Genomic DNA, 25,128 nt, shown 5'->3' with positions numbered 1-25,128 from the left:
TTTTACATTGTTGTGCTTTATGGGAAACATTGATAATACAAGGTGAGACTCCAAAATTGAAGTATTTTCAATCTTTCCCAAGAGATCTACAAACAAGTTCTTCACTGGGTGAACTGGTATATAAAACAATATCACCGCCTTGTTACATGACTAAAAACTGCATCTCACATTTATCACAACCCCGAGATCACATATGAGTTAACCCTGTAAAACCCAAATACCGAAAAAAAATTGTAAAAATAAAAAATGTAAATATATGTATATACATATATGTATATATATGTATATGTGTATATGTATGTATGTGTGTGTATATATATATATGTATATATATATATATATATATATATATATATATATATATAGAGAGAGAGAGAGAGAGAGAGATATAGATATATAGATATATGTAGATATATAGATAGATATAGATATAGATATAGATATATATTATCTGTAAAACCCAAATATAGAAAAATATTGCAAATAATCTAGATGTATTTAGATATAAGTAACATATATATGTATATATATATATATATATATATATATATATATATATATATATATATATATATATATATATATATTTATTTTTTTTAATTGAGTATAGATCTATCTATCTGCTGCTTTTATATATATATATATATATATATATATATATATATATATATATATATATAAAAATAAAACTGATGTATTTTTGCAACAGTGGGTTTTGCAGGGTTAAAAGAAGTAAAAGGGAAATTAACAACAGTAGAAACAGAACAAAATCCAGAAGGACCCAAGAGGAGGGGAGGACACTGGTTGGCTGTTGCCACTTTACGTTAGTAATCACACATTAATATTGTATTATTTTTAAGTTAAAGGGAAGACTATTAGATTGTTTTTGTATTACACTGATCAACTGCAATATTAAAACCCTTAATCGTCCACAATGCAATGTTCTGCTAAGAAACCTTGGGTCCTGCATTCATCTGGATGCTACTTTGACACCCACTGAGAAATATTGTTCTAACCAAACACACGTCCTCATGGCAGCTGCACTCCTGCCATGCTCTACCATACGGCAAAAAATGCTCAGAATCGGTTCGAGGAACACGACCAAGAGCCAGAAAAAAGACCTGTTTTAGCAGGACTGAGGGGAACCTAGACTCGTGGTTTTAATGTTGTGTCCGATCAGTGTACGTGCATGATTAAAAATGAACAGTTTGCTTCGACTATACTGACTATACACAGGCCTGACAGTAGCTTCACTGTTTTAGTTCACTCTCTCCTCCCTCACCATGCCTGTTTTTGGTCACAGCAGGCAAACTGTTTTCAGACAGAAAGCTCTAAAAATTCACTACCTGCTCAGCACTAAACAGCAGACAGACACAGTCAGAGACTCGCTGTGAACATGGAGTGTTCAGTAGCTGAACAACAAGATATTGAATGTAGGCTTAAACATGAGAGGCACAAACAGCCTAGTCTTTTCCATTATGAATTTAATCATCTGAGCTTTGTGATTTGTAGGTAATGTGACACACCTTGTATCCCTCTAGCAGCCTGTTATGAATACTTGAGTCCTCTGCTGCTGTGCTTCTACTATTAACACCTGCAGGTCATCTGAAACTGGACTCCAGAAAAAAAACATAAACAATGATTACTGGTAAAGGCTGATAAAGGCTTTGTTTCTACCCCACCAGATGACCATGTACTCATGTGTTCCTGTGCCAGGAATTGTTGTCAGACCTCCAGGGACCTTAAAAATGAGTGGGCACTGTGGAGAAATGTGACTTGTTTGGCAAGGACAGTTCAAAACTGACTTCTTGAAGAATGGTCTGAAGTCACACAGGGCACAGAAGTTCTTCATCAATGAAAGGCAGAGGAAAACCCAGTTAGTCTTTACTGGGGATCACAAGGATTGGACTGTTGATGATTGGGCTAAGGTTCTCTTCAGTGATGAATCCAGTTTTCAATAAGTTCCAGCCAATTTACTGGTTAGAAGGAAGCCTGGAGAAACCTACAAACCAGACTGTCTTGCCCCTACAGTAAAACATGGGGGTGGATCAGTGATGATCTGGGGTTGTTTCAGTCTGGGTTGAACAGGGCAAATGCAATTGTGTGAAGGGCCAATGAACCAGGTCATGTACAGGGCTACTCTTGAAAACAGTCTTCTTCCATCAGCTGGAAAACTCTTTTCTGCCTCCAATGACTGGATTTTCCAACAAGACAATCATCAAACACAAAATGGAGAACCACAAGCCCAAAAACAAAGCAAATTTGTTTGAATTAGTGCAACAGGAATGGGCTGCTGTGACAGTAGAACAATGTCAGAAGCTGGTGGAGAGCAGCCAAGATGTATGGCTGCAGTCATCAAAAACAATAGTTATGCATTCAAGTACTAACTCCTGTGTGGATCATGTGACTGAAACAGACAGAAGAGAAATCATGGAATCCTAAAAGCATTGGTTTTAAAATGTTTTGAGAAAGTTCTACAAAGTTCTAGTAATTTTTTTTATTTTAATTTAAAATGTTATTCTTAAAGGCAGGACAGCATTCTATAAATATCTGGTGATGCCATTTTAAATCATTATGCCCTAATAGTCTTAAAACCAAATGTTGCAATGAGAATGGGCTTCCTTTGTTATCAGGCAACACTGTGTGAAAATATTTTGTCAAAAAACATTTCATAATGTGTTACCTCAGAATATTATGGGCAAAAACATTCTAGTTTTGCTAATATGTGACATAATAGGAGTGTTTCATAAAAATTTTCCATCTCAGACAAATGCTGATTGTTGGTTTGAGACTATTCTTCCTTTGTTATCATGTGACATAATCCTCAAAATGTCCTCTGTATGTTACAGCTAAAAAAAAAAAAAACCGTTTAGACTTAATAAAAAAAAATTAGCTTTAAATTAGTGAATGCAAAAATGTCAAATTTTAAACCACACAAAATGTTAAGCTGTTATAATTCCCAACGTTGTCAGCACAACTCATCAAAACAATGTTTGCAACTTAAAGGGTTTTTCTAAATCATTAAATCAGAGCTTTTATTTTGAAACCATGCATTTAATTAGGTGGGACCTGAATTTTGAGTGTAGTAATGACAAATATCCCTAAAATGTTAGTCGACTAAAGTGACAGGAGACACTGCTATTTATTAAGAAGTGTTCTTGGCCCAGAATTACAACCAAAAAATTTCTTTTTAAAAAAAGAATTCTCCAAACGTCTGAAATAAATGTGATTTACTTATTTAATTCTTCTGCCCTTCATAATCTTTATGATGTTCTTTGAAAAGAAGATTCAAATTTTAGAACTTGTTGGTAATGTTAACCAACAGGAAAGGCACTGCATGGCACTCATTCTTTAGAATTAGACTGAAGTTATGAAATTCTGGGACTCTGACACTTCAGAACAACTTTATACAAACCAGCCCTAGTAATTAAATATGGTATATTTGGCGTATCGCTGCACAAACACCGGCTGTGTCACGTAGGAGACTGCATGCTGGATCTACGGAGGAGTCTGTACAGTTTTCCCTGAGTGCATCTTGAAGTCATCCTGGCTCCTGTAGTCTCACTGCGCACCTCAGAGGACAGATGAGCCAAGCACTGTGTCAGCTTCACCAGTCCCACCAGCAGAGCTCCGCCGCCCAGCATCAGACAAGGCCACAGCAGAGCCAGCAGCGCCTTCCTCAGAGTGTACTTCCTGCTCAGGATGACGTGCTCGGGGTGTCTGCTGTGGTCGATGAAGCACGACGAGGTGCTGCCCAGCTGACTGTCCAAGCTGCTCTTCACCCTCTGGACTTCATCCTGCAGCGCTTTTCTGTCCATTTGACATTTGGGTATGTAGAAACACTGGGAGGGAAAAGACAAGATTCGAGTGTAATTCTTTTTATCAAGTGACCTGCTTGTTGCCGTCGGCAGCACTGATTGCAATCAGCGAGGCCGACTGCAAGGGCCTTTTTTTGGATTCTGTTTTTTGTCTGTTAAAAAAAAAGAACATTTTCTCGCTTCAATTTGCTGTAATGGCACTGAAAGAATATTTGATACAATCTCTCTGAATGGAGCAGAAGTGCAGTGTGAGAGCATTGCCTAATAATATCTGCTGGCTTATTCACAAGAGCCGAGGAATTAGGGTACTGCTGCTATTTCATCCTGTCAGGTAGTTCGGAGCAGTTATTTGCCTCGACTGCTTTCTCAAGTTCCTACTTATATGTCTAATATAAAACTGAGATTACTGAGAGTCCTGAGGAGTAGCATTAAGTCCTATTTAAACCCAGCAGTCACACATGTGAGTGGTGGGACCTGGACACGAAGTCAGAGGCCACACACACCTGCTCTAAAGCTGATCCAAACATACAGCTCTATTAATTCACACAAGCTGGAATCTACCTCCATAACTTCCTACCTCGGCTGCGAGGAGAACCGATTCCTCGTCAAAGTGCAGAAAGGCCTCCTGATTGGAGCCTGTGAGGTTGACTGTGACCCTGAGGCAGGGCACTGTGCTCACACCTCTGCAGTCCACCCACTCCTCCGGCAGCTCGGTCTGCTGCAGCACACAGCTCACCTCCTGATCCCAGTCGCTGCAAGACAAACGCCAGGTGGAGAAGTCAGAGAGGTCCGACCTCATCTTCCAGCAGGCAAACTCACAGCGATGGCACTAATTGAAACACTGCAGCTAAACATTATTCTTATTGCTTCGGTCTGGAACAGGTGCACAATACATTTCACTGCGCATTATACTATGTGTAATTGTGCTTGTGATAAGTAAAGGTCTTAAATTTTGAGTCTTGAGTCAGTAGGATGGCGTGACATCCGATTTTGCACAGGCACCGATGGTGCCCAATAATTTTAGTGATTCACTGAAACTCTTGGTGCAAATGTGGGACATTCCAATCAATGGTATGTGTCGATTATTACCATTAACATTCAAATGAAGATGGTGTAGATGGTAAACATTACACCTGCTCAGCAACTTCAGGTTTGCTGTTTCATTGTCCAGTGCTGTGGAAGTTATAAAAGAGACTGAATCAAAAACCATCCATTATCTATACACAGTTTAATCCTCGTGAGGGTAGCAGGGGGGCTAGAGTCTAACCCAGCTGACTCAGGGTGAAGGCAGGGGACACCCTGGACAGGTCACCAGTCTACCACAGGGCTACATATCCTCCTGAGACCTGGCCTATTCATTTATGTCCTCTGTAATTTGTTTTTGATCTATATTTGCTAATTAAATTGAGCTACCCTACTAAATCCTGATGTGCTAAGTAGAGGACATACTGGCCTTTCTAACGATGTCTCATGTTATTAGATGGAATGAAGGGAACTGTTTTCATGCTGAGACAAAAATGAGACTGCCAGGAAAAGAGAAAAGTTAAATCAAATATTGTTTAGAGATTGTTGTTTTACCGATGGTAATCATATATTTTCTTGTTTATGAACATGTCAGGAATTATAAAATGGAGTCAGAGTTCAGTTAAACTTTGTGTCAGGAAAAATACTAGCCCCTTTAGATGTCAGCTGGAATGGAAATGGAATGGAAAGCCACGTTCCTCAGCAGAGTAATAAAATGATCAATTTAAGTTGCAGTGCTGTCTATCATATGACTTCCACGCAGTATCCTCAGACAGATAGTGTACCTGTTAACGTAGGGTTTGACTGTCGTGATGCCGACCACAAAGAACATGAGCGCTGAGAAGGCCATCATGGTGAAGCCCAGCAGGATGGCTCGGTCCTCCCCAACACTCGACACCGGCATCTGAGTCCGAGCTCCCTGTCCTCCTCGTCCATCGGCTCCTCGGCTGCCCTCATGTTCCTGAGCTACAGCTGCATGGAAGAACTCCCTGTGACTCACATAACCACACATAAATACCATAAATACATGAATGGACAGCAGGGGTGCAGCAGTTCAATCCGGCAGTGACTTGTTTTTCAAAGTGATAAACTGCATTGATTCATTTTATATTCTCTCCAACTACATTATTGCTTGACTTAACTGAATAACAAAAAGCATCTGAGCGGATTTACGGAGATTTTTGATTTAAAAACAAGTTAGTGCTCCTTTGGAAATGGAGGCATGCTAGCACAGCAGGGGGTTTTAGCTCAGTTCTAATGTCAGCATGCTAACAAGCTCACATTGACAACTACGCTGATGTTTGACCAACTGACTGATGAATAAACCAGCATCTCCACTCTAAAGAGAACAATTAAATTAATGCAGCAGAGGCCAAGAGAGCTTGACCTTTAGTTATTGTAAGAGCAGCTACAAAAACATGGGTCCTGCATTTTCCAATAATCCAATACATAATGCATTTTTCACTGAACTAAGCCTGCAAATGACTTTTAAACTCCCCAGTTCATGTTACAGACTTTTAGACTCCTGTTTCACATCGTATTACTGTTCTACCATTGGCGGTTTTAAATCAAAGTTCAAGGTTCGTCTTTATTCCTTTATTTTAATTCTTCTTGAAGTTGCCTCAGTCACGTCCACTCTTAGTTTCCTTTATCACCCTGCTGTTTTGTATCGATTGTTTGCCTCATTTCACTCAGTTTTCTCTCTAAGTCTTTTGCTTTTCTAGCTGTACCACTTTTTTTAAACAGCCAGAGAGCTTTACCTCAGAAATCCTGTTCATATGGTTGTTATGGTTGTATTTACATGCGTACATACTTGGTTTTCTGTTATTCTTGCCACTTCATGCATTTATATTGCACTATTGCAACCATGTCTTCTCTGCTGTAGGGTCTGCGTTGTTCTGTCAGTCCTCTCTCTCTGTACATCTCTGCACTGTCTATACTCCCTTGCTTGTTGTCCATTTGTTTCTGCTCTTGTATTCTTTCCCTTTCGTCCTCACCCAAACCAGTCAAGGCAGATGTCCACCCTCCCTGACCTGGTTCTGCTGAAGGTCTCTTAATGTTGAAAGGAAAGTGTTATATGCTACTCATAGCAAATCTTTGAATTTATTGGGTTTTCTATGTATAATTTTGTCGGGTCTTAACTGTAATTTTGTAAGCCAGTCAGATAAATACAGTAATATTGTGGAGACTTAACCTGAATGTTTAACTTGGTCTGGTAAATGTATATTTTTTCTCATGCTGCAAGGACCCTACAGAGGATAAAACAGTGCATAGTACTACAGGGTCTTTCCCTAAATATTCAGATGTGTTCTGTAAATTTGTGACTTAGAGAGGACTAGCTTAACAGCTATATTTTTAAATGTTCTGTACAAATCCTGATAGCTTGACTTGGCTTGAATGTAGTCTTTTTTAAAATTATATTTCTGTATACTTTCAAGTTGTGCATTGTTGTAATCCAATCCCCTGCTTAACGGCCATGTTGATGCTTCTTTTCATTTCTTTCCCCTTTTCTATAACCATTGAAACTGGCCAATTTTGTGTCCTGCCATCAACATGTGCTTTCATGTACCAACCAAACCAAACCCACTCAAACTGAGATTGGGTCAGACTTTTGAAGTCCATGGGATATATCTTGCATACATTTTTATTTTTAAAAAAAAAAAAAGTTTTTTATGTTCACTATGATCATGTCTTTACAAATTCCATGAATTTAATAACAACCACCTTCTAATTAGCTAAACAATAATAAAATGAGCTTATTCAAAAATAGCTTTGATTGTGTTCTTTTCATTAAGTTGAGATAATCATGACACATATTTCTTTTTTGGCAATATATTGAATTTTATGTGGAAAATAACAAATTGTATCTTTGTCCGAGAAATCACTTTCAACTAAGATACCCGTTACAAAAACACCTCTCAAGGAAGTGTGTTAATTCCAGATCACATGACCTGCTCCACATGATGTCATTTCCTCCTGAAGAAAAGACTGGTAAGACTCCAAGTCTTTGAGTTGTTTAATATAAAGTAGTGTGTGAGTCAAGTGTGGATTTGTCGCACGTCATCAGGTTTACTACAATATCTTTATAAATAACTTTCAATTTCAATTTAACTCAGTTGTATATATAATATTTAGAAGAATCTTTGTGTAAAAATGCCATGTGGTGTTTGGTTTTAGGCGGCCATGTTGATTTTAGGCCTGAAAACAGCAAAAATGTCAACTATGATGCCTGTCAACTATGTTACAAGAAGTCCCACAATGATATATTGACCCGATCACACCACTGGTGGAGAAAACCTCCATGAGGCACCTTTAAAGCAACAACCCTGATGACATCATTAGGGTTATTGTCCTTCTCCAGAGCTGAGAAAACACACAGCAGTTTCACATGCTAATAGTCTTCATGTGCAGGACCGGTGGAATGCAGAATTAATGTATTTTAGTCAATACAACTTTGCATATCGTAACATGCATTTTTAATACAGCCCCAGTGAGCACCTACAGTGTGTATAATGTGCTGCTGTGTTTAAATTCAGCACTTTTTTTTCTGTCATAATGAACTCCCAGCAGTGTTTTCCAAAGTCCTGCTGCCTGGCTCAGTCGATCATCTGCTCTTACCGTGTCTGCCGCCTGCGAGCCCCATGCAGGTTGATGTTAATGGGGATGTTGAACGATCTCCGGGGAGAAGCTGTGTTCAAGAACATGCCCACTCCTCTGCCAGCCACCTCCCAGCTCCAAGTATGTACAGTATATCCCCCTAACAAGCTCTCCTCTGTCTGAAAGTCAAATGTCCTTCTGCCGACAGCTGATCACCATCGTGTCTCCAGCAGGCTCCAGTGCAGTGACCAGACTGTGCTTTATCCACCAGGGAACTTCCTGTTGTTTACCAAGGCTCAAAGGTGAGTGTTACAACACCTTCCACCCTCAAGTGTGTTTCTATAGAAACCACCACAGGTAAGGCAGGTAGGATGCTAATGGCCTCTCAGTGGGCCCGTACGCTCAGCTGCAGATGTTTGTCATGGAAAAGCTGAGCTGAGTGAATCCCTTCTTGATTATTAACTTCTTGCACAGAGTGAAGCTGCACAGTGACACTTTATTGCCCACGTATTCTCGATGAAATCATTTTAAAACCAGAGAAAATGACATAAAGTGGCAATTGTATACCAAACCAACCATCTGTACACACAACTATACACACATATAGAAGAGATACTGACCCAAAAACATGAGTCCTGCGACTTTTCATTCCCCCTTCAGCCCGTTGAGCTCAAAACCTCTCAGTTGGTCCAAACACTGTCTGTGGTGTGAGTGCAAGCAAGTTTATATGTGTTATTCAAACAATCGAAACGCCTTGTATTATTCATGGGTTGCTGAAAAACATATGGAGGTATTATCTTAGTGACAGTTCTGTTTAATATAACAAGCCCAAGGCCAGGAACACGGCAGCAGCTTGAAAACAGAGCAACCGTTCAACAGAACAGACAGCACTGCCATACCTAATTTATTCAGTATTGAATACAGTTGAGTATTAATTTGAATATTTCCCTTTATCACACACTCTGGTGTTAAAGCTCCATATTCTGGGAAATATGATGCTTGTTTATCACATCTGTTTCATTTATTTTTATGGCTATAGCTGTGTGATTTATTATATGTGTGACCTGTTATGAAGAACTCACAAAGTTATTCATATCTACAACCTGCAGAGCGGAGAGGCTTGACACATTTCTTCACGGAGTTTGCAGAGAATCAAGTGCTTTTGATGAAACTGAAGAAAACAAGATTAAAAATGTATAAAGCTCCGGGTACTTTACCTCACCTGGTAACCTGAGACATTGCCTTGACCGTGAGGCTCGCAGCATGACGGCGCACTACAGCCGTGACTCAAACAGAATTTCATCTTTAACATAAATGCCTAATGGGATCGGACGGCTGCAATCATTTCAACTGGAGCTGTTTAGTTTCTGGTGCTGACTCGATGAGTTTCAGGCTTCACACCATCTTTCTGATCTGTTTCCAAGACGTTCTAAAATGACCTTCTCCAATGGTGCGATGGATTCCTCCGATTATCCGGCCCAGCAGTTGTAAGTGGACACATGGTGTCTCTTGTTATCTAATTATGCTTCTGAACAACATTTCAGAGCAACATGCACAGACAGAGGTTGGTGTATAAAAAGCTGCAAGTTCCTGAGCACCAATGGATGACCACCAGAAGAGGAATTTAACGTTTTTCACCATCGGGCTGATATTTATGCTGAGCGGCATAGAATACGGTAAGTTCATTCTAGAGCGCGCATCACAGCTGATTAAGCATCTGATTTAATTTCAATACATTTGCTGAGAGTAAATGAAGCTTGTCATTTACACGTCTGCCTCCTTTTCCTTCCCTCGCTCCTCCGTCGTCGGCTCAGCTGTCATTCTGCCAACAATATGGAAGTACCTGCAGATTCTAGAGGCCCCACCTTACTTCCTGGGTCTGGGCCTGTCTGCCTTCAGTCTGAGTGGGCTCCTAACAGGCCCCATTTTTGGACTCTGGTCAGATCGGAGCAAAACTACAAAGTCCATCATCCTTTTCTCAAATGTTTTTGAGATTGCTGGTGAGTCAAAGCACAAGACAAAGCTCATGACCGGATCACATTTAGACAGTGTGAAACTCTCTTGGTCCTATTTGGTGTCAAAACTCTAATTGTTTACACTGCAAGCTGCACAGAGAAGTTTGAAGCTAGAAGTGTGTAAGATGGCAAAATAAAAACAAAAAAAATTCAGGTCACAGGTCATTTTGTGTGTAAAATTTCATGTGAATTTTGATGTACTTATCTATTTAATGTCTTTTTTTAAAATCATTGTTTACTGTTATTGTGTTTTACTCGTCCTCCTTTTGCAAAGCACTTTCTAACACTGTTAAGAAAAGTGCTAGTCTTAATATTTTAGTATTTTATGTTTGTTGTACTGTTTTGTCTTGTTTTTGTTTTGCAATTTTAATTCTTACTCCTGCTTTTGTTGACTGTCATAACATATTTAGCACTTTGGTCAACTCCGGTTGTTTTAAAACATGCTATATAAATAAATCAACTTTATTTGATTAGATCTGATATATTAGAGTAATGTGACTTCATTGTGTTTAGATATGATGCTGAGTCGCCTTTTTAAAAATGCTGCAAAAAAGTAGACAACTGAGCCAATAAGCAGTGCCATCTGTATCTACATACTCGATAAAAGCTAATATTAGCATCCAAACCACAGACATTACATACAAGATGGATGTTACCCATTAATTTGAGGGCTACTATCTTGTTCTTTCCACTAAGCATAACCTGTTTTATTATCTATTTTAGTCTAAATGGGACCATAATTTACAAAATGAACACCAAGTTGTATTCAGAAAGTCTTGAAACCAGTGATTGAGACCATAAACTCATTAGATATATGTTTCCTGGGGTAATATATCAAGTGAGAAGTAGGATCATTTTATCTTGGACTTCCGTACAATCAGAACTATTTTGCAACCAGAGGAGTCGCCACCTGCTGGCTGTCAGACAGAAGTGGCTTAACTCTTCAGATTTGGAGACTATTACCATCTTTTATTTACAGTTTATGATTCTAATATACTTGCACTGGCAGTATGAACTAGCTAAAGTTACTAAATATGATGAAGCAAGGATGTTGGCATTCGCTAATTAGCAGTAAGTAGATTGGAAAGTCATTAGCATGTTTGACACAACTTTTCATAACAAATAATATTACTAATAATCATCATCATTATCATCATGATACTACTACTACTAATAATGATAAAAATAATAAATCTCATGATGGCTTAGAAACACAAAATATGTCATGTAAAAGAGAAACAAAAACTACAAGCAATTGATTAAAAACAAATAAAGATACACATACACAGAAAAGATGTTGGCATGCAAGTTAAATAATTAAATAAAATTACCAATAAAAATAACAAAAAATGTTAAAATTATTAAAATAATAAAATTATTATGAATAAACAGAGCAAATAAGACTTCAGAAAAGGTAAATCTACTGAAAGAAGGATAGCTGGAGGTAAAATAAGATAAAAGTAAAGCTATGATTACCCTTAGGATAAAAATGAAATATAAATAAAAAGGATAAAAGTTGTTTTCCTGCGTGTTATTGCAGGTTGAAGGTGCACAGTGAGTGAACTGGATATCCAGTGTCAGTACAAACAGCCGGCACCTGCCATGTAATCCAATCGTTTAAGTGTGTTAGGTAAGGGCCTATAATAAAAGACAGCAGTGAATCTATATAATGTGGTTAAAAAAAACAGTTAGGGACTGAATAAATTAATTAAACTGAACACCAAATGCAGAGAACTTAACAGTCAAAAACAAGCCAAGAATTTCTTAGTTGCATTTTGGTTCGGAAGCATGATTTTCTTTTCTGTTTGTCCTCAGGTAACTTCATGTATTTTGTTGGATATTCAAAGTGGCTGTTGCTGTGCAGTCGTCTCGTGGCAGGTGACGCTCACACAGGCATGAAGTAGTTAACACCCAACACGTGTACGGTATCCAACACGTGTGAGCTTTCTGCTGGTTGACAGATGCTTTCCTCTCAGGTATCGGTGCAGGAGCAGGCTCCTCCATCTTCGGTTTCCTGACCCGGAGCACTCGGCCAGAGGAGCGCGCCGGTATCTTTGCCGCCATCATGGCCGCTCGGCAAGCCGGCCTCCTCATTGGTCAGTTTCACCTTTTCACTAAAATCACACGTGTCCCTCCATTCCCTCTATCTTCCGACAAAAATCAGACTCTGAACAGCATTTGATGTTCAGTTTCAGCTGCCAGGACAGGAAGACGTTCAGTAAAATCACTAAGGTGCAGGCTGCTGTCTACCATACAGCCTCCATTTATCTCATCTTTAAAGCACTTCCTCCTGTCTCTCCAGGGCCCGCGTTCAACCTGTTCCTGCGGCTGTGTGATTTCAAACTGGGGCCCTTTGTTGTGAACAAGTATACGTCTCCTGGGGTAACAGCTTGCAGATAATCAGTAATCTAAGGTTTCTCTGAGAGACTCATGAATACAGAAACAATCTTCAGAAATAGTCGCTCCACATTCTGCACTCGCATGTACTTTTTTTCCTCCTTCTTTTGTTCTCCTCTGAGTAAGAAGAGTACAAAACACCTGCAGCGATACTCGGCCCGTAACAGCCTGTATCGATCTATTTCCATCTCATGAGTGCGTCTGAATAAAACACCTGTAGCACGGATGTGGCTTAACTGAGATGTAACAAAGCTCCTCTATCCCTGCATCCATTTTTCCACATAATTTCCCTCTGAAAGTCTCTGCGTGCCAGGTTGCTCCTCTACAAATGAAACCTCTCCTGATAGCTTCTTAAGATTCTTTCTTTTTTTGCACATATTTGAGGATATTTGTGCTTTTTTTTCTCTCCACGTGCTGTCAGATCTTCATGTGCCTGTTGTGGGTGCTGCTCCAGTTTGCGGTCCTGGCTATGTACTGGGATGTACCACCCATCGGCTCGGAGGAGGGAGCAGCAGGGGCGGTGAATCTGGAGATGAAAAGGGAAGGGGAGGAGGCGCCGCTTATGGGGTCTGACGAGGAGCCGGTGAACACCTACAGGGCCCTCGGCACCGACCGATCGGAGAGCTCGGCCTCGTGTGAGATGCAGCCTGTGAACGGAGCCTCGAACCCTTTCAAAAACTTCAGCGCCAGCAGAGGTGAGCGAGCAGCTTTCTGACTGCCTGTCCTGAGCAATGAGTGTCAGCTTCTCCTCTCTGGCCCGTTTGTGGGGTTCAGGTAGGAAGAGGTGTCACTGCCAATGCACATGTTTCCTGTCTGCTCTATTGATTTTCTTGCATTCACACAACCACACATACACACTCACACACATACATATTCCATTCTCCTGGTCTCTCTCAGGAATTTTGTGCAGCATGTCAGATCAGATTCCTTGTGTATTGATCTGACATGGATGTGTGTGTGTGTGTGTGTGTGTGTGTGTGTGTGTGTGTGGCATGTGTGTGTGTGCGTGTGCTTTATGTCAGCATGTGTGTTTGCGTATGATGTCAGGTGTCCTATAGCATTAGTGTCATAGTAGGTTTACGTAGAATATGAGCAGTGATTGTGTGTCGCTATTGATTATCTTTTTCTGTACTTTCTTAGACTGTGTGTGTGTGTGTGTGTGTGTGTGTGTGTGTGTGTGCGCACACGTGTCAGACCTTCATATCGATTCTCTCACTCTTTGAAGATGTGGCAAAGGGATGGATAGCAGACTTCCTCTTTTATTGACCGGCTTGCTGTGGTTGACTTGTGGATGAAATGGAGAAAGAATGTCTAATGTGGCCAACATTCTTCGTATCGATTCTTTTTTTTGTTCTGAGGAGAATCTACAGTGGCAGAAACTCTGCAGAAGTGGAGGTTGTTTGCTGTAGCGCAATACAGTAGGAGTGTGTGTTAGCTGTTACAGTGTGCCCGGTGCTTGCTCTCTTGAATTATTGATCCTCCCAGACTTCTTTTTTTCCTTTTTTGTGAATGTTTGAAGAACCTTTGAAAATCAGACACATCTTTCACTTTCTTTCATCAAGTCTTTCTTTTTTTTTTTTTTTAAAAATGGTAGGGGTCATGGTGCAAGAAAAAAAAGAACACAAGTAAAATCTGTGTGGATTTTTGTTTTCGAAATAAGGACAATTACATAACTCTCTACTTTACATTTGGCCTGAACTGCTGTATTTTACTCTATTTCAGTAAATATACACACATTCACGTGCATGGGCATCACAGAGCTTCCTCCGAATGTGTTTTTTGTCTGATTTCATTGAACCTTTTACTGATATCTGTTAACAGATGTGTCCGATCATAACTGGATTTTAATTGTAAGCAAACTCACCAAAGAGCAAAATTCATACAGACAAGAGGGCAAAAGACTTTTTTAATGTCCCTAAAACTGCCTGACGACACACAAAAACATCTAATATTATGATTGCCAGTGATACTGAAAGAATTTTGCAAAAAAAATCCCCACTCACATAAAAATATCTGTTACTATGGTTAAATGATCCCTTTTGGAGGTTAATGAAGCCGAGAGGCTGAACTGAGGGCTGCTCTTAAATCTGGATTAACACGTGACAGAAGAAAATTTCAGGACTTGAGAAATAAGGCAGTAAAGCAACTGAGGCAGGCCACAGCTGATTATTAAACTAATAAATGAGGCTAAGGGAAATAGTAAATTACTCTGTAAAAGTATTGACATAATATCAAAGATGGAAGGCAAATTACTTTCAAACTGGGTAATAAAGGAACAGTCTAAAGCGATAGAAGACAAAGAGCAAACAGCTACAATCTTCCACGTTTTGAAGATTCAGTCTAGAATTCTTGAGCCTGCAAATTCTACATTGTCTGTATTGAAGCACTTGATTGCTTAACCCTGTAAAACCCAGTGTTGCAAAAAATACTATATATATATATATATATATATATGTAATTGTTTTGCTCATTTTTTCTATATTTGGATCTTACAGGGTTAAAAGGGTCAAAGTCAAATCATGCTTTTGATATTGATGTAATTTAAAAAAAACAATAATGTATTACTATGTAAACCATTGACTAATTTGACAAATCTTTCAATAACAACCTTTAATTTTCCTTCTTGAATAACTGCAGTAGTGACAAGCGTCGTTTAATCGGATGAAAATGAAACACCTGTTAGCACCCTCCCAATAGTCTCAAATTGCTTAAAAGGTCATCTGTGATCAGCTGGTGTCTCATTTTAACGATGGTTAATTTACTTTACATCCACTGCAGTTTGGTTTCTGAAAGCACCATCCGACAGCAAACCGTTTTCTTGTTGAACAAATCCGATGTTATCTTGATAAAGGTGGCGCTGTCGAAGCCGTGTTTTCAGATTTGAAGGACACATTTGACACAGTTAATAATGGCATTTTACTTTCTAAGCTGTCCAAGTTAAATTTATCTGTCAAAGCCTTGACCTTGATGGAATCCGACTGAAATGACAGGAATAATGTATGATAATGGGTGACAGCGTTCCACATTCCTCAAGGGTCTATTTGAGGACCAATTTTATTTAGTGTATGTATTGATGACCTTCCTCAAGCATGTCCAGATGTTACTGTCCAGATGTTTGTTGATGATGCTGGGATTTTTACTCATGCACAAGCTAAAGACCATGTCGCAGCCCAACTAACAGCTACAGTGAGCAACGTGTCAGACACAACAACAAGTCAGTGAAGTCACAAGCAATGGTAAAGTTAATGGCACCAGTTGTCTCCGTCTGCTTGTTGTACTCATGTTTTCCTCATCTGTCTTACTGCATTACAACATGGTCACAGGCAGGTATGACTACATTCAATCCTGTGCACTCACTGTACAAGCACATCCTAAAAGTACTAGATAAAAAGCCACAAGATCACCATCACTCCAATAACCTAAAAAAATGTAATTTCCTCAGTCTCACGATTTCCTCTATTATTCTGCTACATCTGTGATGTTTAAAATTATTCAGAATCTTGCATCCTCTCCTCTCTGAGGATGTCTGGCCCATCCAGGCAGCAACATTACAGGTATGATGAGAGCATCTACTCATGGATACCACGGTTCACAAAAATAGCTTTTGGTCAATTTATTTTCTCGGTTAAAGTAGTAAAGAAGTGGAATTCCATCCCCTCAAACATTTGACATTCAGGAAGCTTAGCAGTGTTTAAAACCAGCCTCAAGGTTCGGCTGAAGTCAGCACACAATTATTCATCAACGATTACCTTTTATTAATTATCTCTTACTGACGCCCTTTTCAGTTTAGTATTATTTTATGCAGTGTATTTTCACTCCACCAAGGAATGCAGTGGAGTTATGTGATGATCAGCATATGTTTGTCTGTCTGTTAGCAACATTATTCAAAAACGGTCTAACAGAGTTGGGTGAAATTTTCAGGGAAGGTCAGAAATGACACAAGGAGCAAGTGATTAGATTTTGGCAGTGATGCAGCTTATAGTCTGGATCCACAGATTTGTTAAAGATTTCTGTATTATTGTGAGTCATTGTAACTATGACAACACTGAACTACATCAGCTGCCTGCTGGCGATCACATGATTGTAATCCTACCATAAATCGACCGTTTCGGATTTATTGGGACTTATCCATTGGAAATCATACAAGGAACAACTGATTAAATTGTTGGGGTGTTTCCCATCAATTCTGTTACATATTTAGGTCACGCGATTCGGTATCCGTACATAACGTACACATGTACAACACACAGGTCTTTTTTTTATGAAAGATTTCATCCGTCGGACATGATTGAGCCTTGGCTGAGTACTGCGCTCTCTTGAACGCTTTTCTTGTTTTGTTCTGTGGTCATTTCTTTTTTTGTATCAGCCTAGAGACAACAGATGCGAATTAGCTGCTAGCTAACTCTGGTGGATTATTTTAAAACACTCTGCAGACATCTTGGTAGTGCTATTTAGTGGTTATTTTGAGCCTGCAGGGCCAGGCTCCCATCTGAATAAATGGGGAGGGAGTCATTATTACAATTCTAATTTTATTCTCAGAATGGTCAGCTGGACATAAAAACTGCTCGTATAGACAAGTCACAAGCCCATTGTGAGTAAAAAATAATTAAAAATCACTGAAAAAGTTGGGTAACTTTGCCCTAAAATAAAATTCAAAAAGCATCTTTCCTCACACTTCTCTGACAAAAGCGTATTAAAATAAAGTCACATTAAAGTGTGGCTGTTTTAAAAGAGCTGCATATGGGAATTTCTCTTAGCGTTGGTGCCAGTTTTTCCCAGCAGTCTCTTTTCATTGGCATCACAACAAAAAAATATCCCCTGCTGTTCATATTGAACACAGAAAAACACACGGACCCCTGTGGTTGTTTCTGAAAGGCTCTGACTTTGCACTTTTTGCAGAATATAGACGTTAGCTACAGACCGGGCTGTAGCATCAAATACATGCGACTACTCCAGAGGGGCGTTGAGCATAGTGGGTGGATACAGCTCAGGATTTCCGGAGATTTAAAAACTTTCTACTGTGTTTGAGCACCGTCGATGGAAATCATCTACAAATCAAAGTCAGGCAGGAGCTACTTCAATTAAAACTCTTTAATGATGAATTATAAATTGGTGGATGATGGAGAGTCTCCTTGTACTGTTGCTTCCCATAAGAAGCATTTGTTTTCCTGGCAGTCGGGTCACTTGCAAGTGCGGACATCTATGTGGTCACAAATTTTGGGCTGAAATTCTATATTACACTTTGCCTCCATGAAATATGGAAATGGAAAACATGAGTTGGCCTTAAAGCACCACCATTCTTCAAATCAATGAAACTGTAGACAAAACACGTAAATGTGTTGCTTTTAGGTTTTTTAATCTATAGTTTTATATCCATAAAACTTTACCAGAGTCCAGGAAAGTGTTTATTCCCATGTATAGCATATGAGCCGAGCAAGTGAGTGTGTGCAGGGCCTGCAGGAAAAAGACTACTCAACTTTTTTCTGGCCTCTGCACCAGGCGAGCTTCTTTCATTGATGTGATTGAACACCATCTTTAAGTCTGGGATCGAGCTCTTCTAATATAGCCATAATGTAGACTCACACCAGGGACTAAAGGTCAGGATATCTCAGCCTCTGCTGCATTGATTTTTAAAAAATCGGTCTCCCAACTTTATGCAGTGCAATACCTAATCACTCCAGGGCCTTTTTAAACCCACATCAACCTATAAGTACCCTAGAACAGCCTTTTCATGCTGCGTGTATCCAAACAGGCACAACTAGTAGTATATAAAAATGAAATCATGTAAATAAAGAATCGTGCAAATGCTGACTAGAGAGAGCTGAACCATAGAAGATCACACGCAATATCAAGCCGTTCCTCCAGCCATCTGGCATCTACGTCCAAATTTAGCAGCGAGCCCAGCTCTTTTCCTCCTCTCCAAGTCCATAAGGGAGTTCTTGTTCCAGGAAAAGCTGGTATCAAAATTTGGAATTTATAAAAATATAGTTTTTTTCTCGTTTTATCATGTTTTGGACACAAGCAAAAGAAAAAAAAAAGCAGAATGCACAGTTATCTCTTGCAAAAGAAATAGGCTGCTTATTGGACTGGAGGATCAGCATGTCCAAGCCGCCAGGATTCGTCACGCCTGCCTTCTTCAATCTGAAGATCGCTTTCAGATAGTCCAAGTTTTCTTTTCTCTTTAAACTTCTTTATCTTGACCTCACTTGCCAATTGAAACTTTCAATTTAATGGTACCAGTTGAACTTGTTTCACGATTCTCTCGTTGGGTTTTCTTCTATTTGGCAGTATACGTATCTCATCGTCTTTTTCTCTTCTTGCAGAGTTCCTGAGAGAAGAGGTGGTCGTTCTCCTCACGGCTCAGTTCATCACTCTCTTCAATCAGACAGCGTTGGAGGTGAGCGAGTTGAGATCCATCAGCCAGAGTTTCCAAACATTTCTCACAACATCACACTATTTTACTTCATCCACGCTGAATCCAGCCGAGCTTTGCCTGGAAGGACCTTCAGAAAATAGAAAGTATTGCTTATCGCTCAAGTAAAACTGATGTAACAAGTGCAAATAATCAGCCTCTGTGTGTGAAACGTAGAAAATGAAGAGGCCCTTCTTCGGTACTTACCTGGTTTATGTCATTTTTAGATCAAAACTGAATCATTCTTTTGATCTGCGTGTTGACTGAAGCTGCTTGTCTCAGCTCTTATAAGAATCTCTGACTTACTGACCTTGTGGGCATCTTTCTAAAAAAAAAACCCCGCAGACCATGGTGACTCCTCTGACGCAGCGCTACTTTGGTTTTGGCGAGCTGGGCAACAGTCTGATGTACAGCCTGTGCGGGGTGGAGGTCATCCTGGGCTTCTTCTTCGTGCGCTGGCTGAGCAGCAAGGTGGCGGACCGAGCCGTGCTGGCAGTGGGCCTGGTCATCTGCTGCACCGCCTGTATCTGGTGCCTCGTCTTCCTCTGCAACCCGCGAGGTGCTAACCTGCCAGAGAAAACACACCAACACACGCATGCAAAAGGCGCACGCAGACTCAGATCTGTGTCGTTCTCCGAGCCAGATCCTCTCCGTGCGACCAGTGTTTGGTGTGTAGAGCACAGCGGAGCCTATTGGGTTACACAGCGGCTGAGTTGAATGCGCTCTTGTAAATGATATCACTCAGGCTCTGGTAGTCCAGCAGGAGATCATACAGGCAAACCGGATCCTGTATGTTCATGTTGGCCTGCGTCTGTTGCAGCTCGTCACGTTTATCGCTGTGATTGCGAGTGACAGGTGCTGGAGCAGGGTAGTGCCGGGGTACATATAAAAGGATTACACTAATCTAATTACACAAAAACGCTATTTGTTAAAGCATAACCGACATTTGTTCGCTATTTGTTACAGTTACAGTTAAAACGACCCAACAAAGACGTGAAACTTAGAAGACAGATACCTGAAAACGGTGATTTTATTTTAGGCCACTAAGAAACATGCTTAATTGGTGACATTGCATTTTGATCATAAGATTATAGAGTTTCAGCTCACGCGGGAACATCCAACAGTTTGAGTGGGCACAAATTCACACAAACATGTGCATGATGCAAAGCAGCAGAGAACAAAAATCGAGTGGCTGCCAGCTTGGCAGTAGTTTCATTTTCAGAGAGAGCTATGTCCGCTAGTGCCAGCCCATTTGTGGAAGAAACTTAAAACCGATGGAAGAGGGGCTGGGTAACTGAAGTATGATCTGTCGCACTGTTTGAGTGTTTACCGCCACATATGAGGAAGAAAAAGCAACAAAATATTCACATTTATTCACTACGAGATCCACCGAATACATGTGTGCAGATAGGAGAGGGTTGCTGTGAGAGTAAAGTAAATGGTTAATGACATATTTAATGTAATTCAGGAGCAAACTATTGTAATTTGGTGATAGCGTGATATTATCCTTCCGCCCCTGCCAGGTGGTTATGGATGGGAGCTGTCGGCCTTCATCATCGGAGTGTTTCTGCAGCTGCTTGGGCTTCCCTTCGTGGCCGTGTCTCAGGTGTCTCTCTTCTCCAAAGTTACTGCTGAGAAAACACAAGGTTGGCTCGTTTTACCTTGGCACTGTTTGCACGGCTCGACACATTGAAACAACAGATTGTTGCTCAGTGTATGTAAAAAAAAAAACAAAAAAAACACATACTGCACTTTCAAGCCATATTGTAATCTTACTAGATGAGAGAAAAAGCTTTTATTTATTTATTTCTTCTTTTTTGTGTGTGTGTGTGTGTGTGTGTGTGTGTGATGCCTCACCAAAAGGATTCAGCCAAGGTGTCAGACGCTCAGTCGGGGGCCTGGCCACCATCTTGGGGCCTTTGTGGGCTGGAGGACTGACCAATAATTTGTACATAATGCTGGGCATGATGCTCGCTCTCCTCCTGATGATCACAGTAAGTAGAGCAAGTAGCCTTAACTGACTGGCTGTATGATGAATTCAAATTGATGTGGGAAATGAGCCTAGCTTAGCTCAGCATGGCATAAGCACTACCATTGTTATCACACTTATGTACAAAACCCACTGTAATAAACAATAGTTAGATGAGAATGTGAAGCTGCTGTCTAAGAGCTGGTCGGCTTGAGGCGAAAACAGCCATCTTGCATTTTTAAGGCAACTCCAAAACAACAACATAGACATAAACAGCCATATTTAAGCCTCTGAAAACTTGAATTTAAATGTTGAGATAAGAAAATTAACACCACTCGCCCATCTGTATGCTAAATGTATGATAAATGTTACTGGTTAGCTTAGCATAAAGACTGAAAACTGGTGCAAACTGCTCAGTTTTGTGCTTACTGTCATCTCTAAAGTACCTTATGTTCAACATTTAATAAAAATCATCACCTAAAAGCATCAATTTAGCATACATTTACATTTTATTTTTTAATACATTAAACAAAGCAGATATAAAACACTAAATTTAATGAGTTTGAGAATGGCTGGTAGGAAGATTTTTTTTAAACTTTTAGTCAGGCTAGCGGTTTGTCCTTCTTTTCATTCTTGATGCTAAGCTAAGCAATGCATTTTGCATATTTACTATGTATAACCTACACAAGTGTAGAGTCAGTCCTGTCAAGTAACTCTTGTTTTTCCCAAAATCTCAAGCTCTTACTTTAATTTAAGGCTGCCAGGGAGTTGGACGTGACATAACATAATGGACTGTGTTTCTTTTTAGAAGTATCCAAAGCTGTGGCTTCAAGACTGCTTTATTTTATTATTATTATTATTTTTTGTCATCCACCCAAAGTGAAAACAGCCTCAGGGTGTTCTTGCCAGTAAAATCCTTAACTCAGCATGTCTGTGATAGCCTCTACTTACTTGGTGCTCTCTATTCTCTGAAGCATGTCATGTTATAATGTTTAAAAATGTAAAAGCATCAATTTTGCATAAAAAACAGCAGTTGCTGTTTATACATGTTTATTGTACCTTGAATAAACAAGGCAGACATGAAATATTAGTAAGTTTCTGGGATGCTGGTACGACGATGTTGTTAACCCTAACCCCCTTGTCTGAACTTCTTTCCATTCTTTATGCTAAGCTAAGCTAAGCTAAGCTAAGCAGTCGGCATATTTACTGCGCATACATGAGTGTGGTATCAATATTTCTATCTAGCATTTGAATTTCACAAAATCTCAAGCTCTTAGTTCAGTTTTAATGTATGAAGCTGAAGCTGTTTGACCTTCATTCCATTCTTTTTGCTAAGCTAAGCTAAGCTAAGCTAAGCTAAGCAAAGCAGTCAGCATATTTGCTGCACATACACAAGTGTGGTATCAAATTTTCCATCTAGCTCTTCTGTTTCTCAACATTTCAAGCTCTTAGTTCAATTTTAATGTTGCAAGAAGCTGGAGATCTTTGACCTTCATTCCATTCTTTATGCTAAGCTAAGCTAAGCTAAGCTAAGCTAAGCTAAGCAGTCAGCATATTTGCTGCACATACACAAGTGTGGTATCAAATTTTCCATCTAGCTCTTCTGTTTCTCAACATTTCAAGCTCTTAGTTCAGTTTTAATGTTGCAGAAAGACAGAGCTGAAATGTTGCAGTGGATAGTTTCTCAATTTTAAACTATCCAAAGCTGTGGCTTAAGAAAAAACTTTTTTTTTCCTTCATCCACCTAAAGTGAAAAACAGCCACAGGGTGTTCTTGCCAGTAAAATCCTTAACTCAGCATGTCTATGATAGCCTCTACTTATTACTTGGTGCTCTCTATTCTCTAAAGCCATATCACACTGTACATTTTCACAGGTTATGACGGCGCTGTCCTACGACCGGCTGACTGAGCCCAGGGCAGTGCAGTGTGAGCACAGCTCTGACAGCGGAGGATAGAGCTGCAGTCTGTCTGAAGAGCAAGCGAGGCTAAAGACGGACGGAGGGAATGCCCTTCACATCTGAGAGAATCAATACAAGTTTACTGCAGAGGAAAGTGTATGAGTGTGGAATAAAAATGTTGAAAACACACACTGGACCTCAGAACCTGCCACAGAGGTGATCACACTTCACAGGTAAAAAAAAAAAAACCAAACTGTGTGTGTTTTTGGGCTCTGCAGCTTCTCTTCTGCTTTCAGATGTTATTAGAATCTACCATGTAACTATTAGACTATTAATTATATTTTACACAAGGGGGCACCATTGCTCTCATGTTGAATATTCAGAGGCGTAATTGAAGATGAAAGCTATTATTTTTAAACTGAACTATTTATATTCCCTGGTGTTGACAAAAAAAAATAAGAGAGCAGGTTTTTCCATGTGACCCTTGTACTGAAATTTTGTTTCTTGTGCCTAGTCTGTCTTCCAGTAAAAAAAACAACAACAAAAAAAACTCTGAAAATGAAACAGTTGACACAATGAGTGCAGAAGTGGAGTTGTCAACATCTTAGCAGCTCCATGTCAGTGTAGCTGATAGAAGAGGAGGGTCAAAGAGAGAGAAGCTTTATAGATTTGTTGCTGCGTTTTTTATTGTGTTGGAGTAAAACTAGACACTTAAATATAATCCCAGACAAATCCAAAAGCCTTGGATGCAATTTAAAAAGTTGTTATCTGAATCTGTTCCTCCACAACTTGTGCAAATGAGAAGCTCCTGAATTAAAAAACAAATTTAAAAAGCACTTGTTAATTAGCCATCTCTATCTTTTTACTATGGGGGAAGACTTAAAGTTTAATTGCCTGTATTCATAATTCAAAATGTGACAAGGTGTGTGTAGTGTACCGTCAGCTGTTCTTGCCTATATCCTCCTCTAGGATGTGCTGCATGCTACATATCTGTGCATGAGAGGGGATGGCTGAAAGCAACATCAAGGCATTGTTGATTCTCTTTGTACCATTGAACATGGGTTTGGCCGGTCTCTGTGTTTTTGCATAATTGCAGATAAGACTCAGTAACCTTTCCAGTTTTCTACACTCAGCATGTGATGTTTGGCTTTCTGGAGGCTTTTTGCCTGAAATGGAAATTCTAATCTCTGGGACTCAAGGACATAATATATATAAGTACTTTCATGCCCTGATCAGCATATTCAGGTACTTGACATTTTAACGGAGATAACAGGGTGCGAGGAATCAGGTCAAGCCTGAATTTACTCTCTTTGAACTGGCTCGCTTTTTTCTGCATGATTCCTTGCGTCTTGTTTTTAAAGAAATTTCTTTACAACAAGCTAAATACATACAACCACTAAGCAATTTCTAAGGAAAACTTGTATTTTAAACTTCAACATTAGATATTCATGGCTAAATACGAATCAGTCAAAGGGAAAGCAGAATAAGTAACTATCGAATTAAAGTATAACACATTCCTCCTCTTGCACAAGTTCAATTTGTGGACATTAACTGCACTCTTTCTCGGTTCAGTAGCCTCAGGGGTTTTGTTGCTACGGGCTTTTTCGCTCTGATGTGACCTGGCGTTTATGGAAGCTAACATAAGCTAGCTTTATGGAGTAGTTTTTGAGTAAATATTGCTGCTGTCTACTGTCTTTATGGCATTTGGTGCCTACAATTTTGCATGTAGCAGATTAAGATTTTATCAAGAAATACAACAAGAAGCAAACACGCTGCACTTTACAAGGCTACATATGTGCAAGCAGGGGAAAAAAACAACATTATGTCCATTTTATTGGAGTTTTTCTTCAGTATTTTGGCCCTCATATGACTGTCTGATAAAGGTATGGCAGTGAGGCATTCATTTACGCAAAGCAAGGACATCACGAATGCATGAACAACATTCCATGAGCCTGCTTTCATATACAAGACGGCGTGGACGAGCGCAGTCAGTTATCTT

At 39.7% G+C, this 25,128-nt stretch overlaps 2 protein-coding genes and 1 long non-coding RNA gene across 7 annotated transcripts; 1 reads left to right on the top strand and 2 right to left on the bottom strand.

The window, feature by feature from the left end:
* Positions 1 to 1,466: 1,466 nt before the first annotated feature.
* Positions 1,467 to 8,710, bottom strand: kcnmb3 (potassium calcium-activated channel subfamily M regulatory beta subunit 3). Of its 2 annotated transcripts, none has more exons than XM_035956994.2 (4): positions 8,460 to 8,710; positions 5,627 to 5,836; positions 4,396 to 4,570; positions 1,467 to 3,842 (listed from the first exon to the last, which is right to left on the bottom strand). In XM_035956994.2, the coding sequence occupies exons 1-4, from the start codon at positions 8,543 to 8,545 to the stop codon at positions 3,474 to 3,476; spliced, it is 840 nt and encodes a 279-aa protein (XP_035812887.1). In that variant the 5' UTR covers positions 8,546 to 8,710; the 3' UTR covers positions 1,467 to 3,473. The 2 variants fall into 2 exon arrangements, with proteins under 2 accessions (XP_035812887.1, XP_023145425.1); XM_023289657.3 differs by having other exon boundaries at positions 5,627 to 5,830; positions 8,460 to 8,709.
* Positions 8,609 to 23,962, top strand: mfsd8l2 (major facilitator superfamily domain containing 8-like 2). 4 transcript variants are annotated; one of them, XM_023289662.3, is made up of 12 exons: positions 8,609 to 8,740; positions 9,983 to 10,114; positions 10,253 to 10,438; positions 12,269 to 12,331; positions 12,430 to 12,549; positions 12,756 to 12,835; positions 13,272 to 13,545; positions 19,174 to 19,247; positions 19,608 to 19,821; positions 20,786 to 20,908; positions 21,126 to 21,256; positions 23,106 to 23,962. In XM_023289662.3, exons 2-12 carry the CDS (start codon positions 10,039 to 10,041, stop codon positions 23,184 to 23,186), a joined length of 1,422 nt encoding a protein of 473 aa, XP_023145430.2. In that variant the 5' UTR covers positions 8,609 to 8,740; positions 9,983 to 10,038; the 3' UTR covers positions 23,187 to 23,962. The 4 variants fall into 4 exon arrangements, with proteins under 4 accessions (XP_023145430.2, XP_035812886.2, XP_054870845.1 ...); XM_035956993.2 differs by lacking the exon at positions 8,609 to 8,740 and adding an exon at positions 9,689 to 9,888; XM_055014870.1 differs by lacking the exons at positions 8,609 to 8,740; positions 20,786 to 20,908 and having other exon boundaries at positions 9,911 to 10,114.
* Positions 17,924 to 19,609, bottom strand: LOC129349946 (uncharacterized). The gene is made up of 2 exons (XR_008603112.1): positions 19,470 to 19,609; positions 17,924 to 19,353 (listed from the first exon to the last, which is right to left on the bottom strand). It is a non-coding gene; the product is annotated as an uncharacterized LOC129349946 (long non-coding RNA).
* Positions 23,963 to 25,128: the final 1,166 nt, after the last annotated feature.

The sequence above is a fragment of the Amphiprion ocellaris genome, chromosome 10, assembly GCF_022539595.1.
Source record: "Amphiprion ocellaris isolate individual 3 ecotype Okinawa chromosome 10, ASM2253959v1, whole genome shotgun sequence".
Lineage (NCBI taxonomy): Eukaryota > Metazoa > Chordata > Actinopteri > Pomacentridae > Amphiprion > Amphiprion ocellaris.
The sequence above is the reverse complement of the archived record's forward strand: the minus strand, read 5'-3'. Positions and strand labels throughout refer to the sequence as shown.